We start from the raw sequence: 2,150 nt of genomic DNA on the forward strand, positions 1-2,150 counted from the left end.
CGCCGTAATAATGTCGCGCGTTTACGCCTCCGCATAATCCTTGGAGAGAGAGAGACTAGACGAGTGTGCATCAGGGTGGTGGAGGATGAGCGTGAGGCCCCCCGCTCACCAAACTTTCCATTTCGTCCCCAACTTTTCGTTCCATCCATCTGATCTGCGATGAGATGAGAAAAGCGTGGCGGCATTTGTGCTGTGCGGGCGTTTCCCTCTCTCTCGCTATAGTAGTAGTAGTAGACAGCTGAGCTGGGGTGAGCTGAGGCAGCGGCAGGGAGGAGGAAGCAGCGAATTGAAGATCCTTAAATGCGGTTTGGTGGCATCCCCGCGCGCGCTGGCCCCCATGCAGACGCCTGCCCTGGACGCATGGGTGCAACATGCCACCACCATTGCCATTGCCATTGCCACCCCCCACCTACATAAATCCCCTCCCGCTGGCCTCGCCCCCGGCTTTTACCGCTCTTTGACTCCACTCCACCCCCCACCCAGCCGCCCGGCCACCCAGCTCCTCCTCCTCCTCCTCCGCTCCCACACGCCAGCCGAACACACGCTTGTTAGCTAAGCTCGCAGCGCCGCGCCGGCCGTGGATCGATCGGCCGCGCCGTATGGGGAGGCAGCGGCGGTGGTCGCGCGCGGCGCTCCTCGCGTGCCTGGTGCTCCTCGCCGCCGCCGCGTGCGCCGACTCGGCGCGCCCGGGGCCGCTGGCGGCAGCGGCGACCGAAGGGCTGCCTGCCGGCGCGAGCATGAGCGCCAGCGCCAACGAAGACGGCGGCGACGGCCCGCGGAGGAGCGCGTTCGACGCGCTGGTGGGGGGCCTCGTGAGCATCGGGCTGGGGCGGCGGTGGCGCGCCGGCGACGGCGCCGGGCTGGTGGACGGCGACAAGCGGCGCGTGCCGACGGGGCCCAACCCGCTGCACAACAGATGAGTACGCACGTACGTACTACAGCGGTAGCTAGCTGATCACCCGTTAGCTTTCGGACCTCGCTGGCGCCATTGCCGGGCGCGTGCGGGGCGGCGAGCAGAGGAGGAGAAGAACGGGAAGGAGAAGAGAGGATAGGAGCTTCTAGTATGGCTGTTCCCTTCTGCTTCCCTTTCTTCTTTTCCCCCCTGATTTTCCTTCTTCTTCTTCTTCTTCTTCTTCTTCTTCTTTCCTAGTAAGGAGTGGTAGCTACCTTTTTGTTGCTTGTCTTTTGCCCTTATTTTCTTGTGTCCTCGATTGGTTTGTGAAGTGGACAGCAACGCCATTCTGTTGGTTGAAAGAGATACATATATGAGTATACTACTTCTTTTGTTTGCTTGCTCCACCAACCTGTTCATATATATTGACACCATATTCTCGCATGATCTTGCCTCAGATCACACACACCAAAACTTCACCTTACATTGGTTTCCCTTGTTATTATTCTGCCAAAGGGCTGTAAATTTTTACAAAGCATCGAGTTTCCTTATTGTTCTGTCAAACGTGTCCGAAGAAAAGGGATTGCATGAGTACGAAATGGATGTGGATTGAAGAATACGGCATCGGGCCAGAAAGGAAGGGAATGGATTGCAGGGAGCCTTCTCGAGGAAGATACTAGGAGAAAGTAGTCCACAAAAGGCTGGGATGTGATGAACGCGTATTTTTGGTTCAAACATGAATGATGAACGCATCGATCGATCGACCACCTCCATTGGCGAGCGCACTTTGAGCCTTCGCTTTCGGAGAACTATCATTTTTCTTTGCCTGTGATGGTTCTTTTTCTGATTACCCCGTGTTCGCTCTCATTTCTTCAGTACAATTCCTTGGCTATAAATATATATATTTATATCCATTTTCGATTTATTTTTTTGTAAAACTTACGAGAGCCGACCACCTCAAGTCGTTTGGTGTTCTCATGCTTCCTGCAGGGGTTACAGGATGATTAATCCCAACGAACCCGGAGCTCTGCAGCAAATCGGCGAAAACACAGAGCTTGCTTGGCCTGGCCAGAGTTAACTTAGCAAGTGATGCGATTCTCTAAGTGTCCCATAAGCGTCTTAACGCGATTTGACGGTTGACAACGAGGATTCCGTGCGTGCGATTGCCTCCCCGATCGCCCACACAAATCCAGTCCTCACCCATCAACCCATCGGCTCTTGTCAGCGTCGACAGGGACGATCCACCGCAGGCCTCTGC

At 55.6% G+C, this 2,150-nt stretch overlaps 1 protein-coding gene across 1 annotated transcript; it reads left to right on the top strand.

Moving 5' to 3' along the window:
* The first annotated feature begins 266 nt into the window (after nt 1–266).
* On the top strand, nt 267–1,285 carry LOC119352140. Its single transcript, XM_037618867.1, has one exon. The coding sequence runs from the start codon at nt 600–602 to the stop codon at nt 918–920; it is 321 nt and encodes a 106-aa protein (XP_037474764.1). The 5' UTR covers nt 267–599; the 3' UTR covers nt 921–1,285.
* Nucleotides 1,286–2,150: the final 865 nt, after the last annotated feature.

Source organism: Triticum dicoccoides, chromosome 2A, assembly GCF_002162155.2.
Source record: "Triticum dicoccoides isolate Atlit2015 ecotype Zavitan chromosome 2A, WEW_v2.0, whole genome shotgun sequence".
NCBI lineage: Eukaryota > Viridiplantae > Streptophyta > Magnoliopsida > Poales > Poaceae > Triticum > Triticum dicoccoides.

What these genes read in the sequence shown, in the direction of transcription:
- LOC119352140 (XM_037618867.1), top strand. Translation starts at nt 600, where the DNA reads ATGGGGAGGCAGCGGCGGTGGTCGCGCGCGGCGCTCCTCGCGTGCCTG.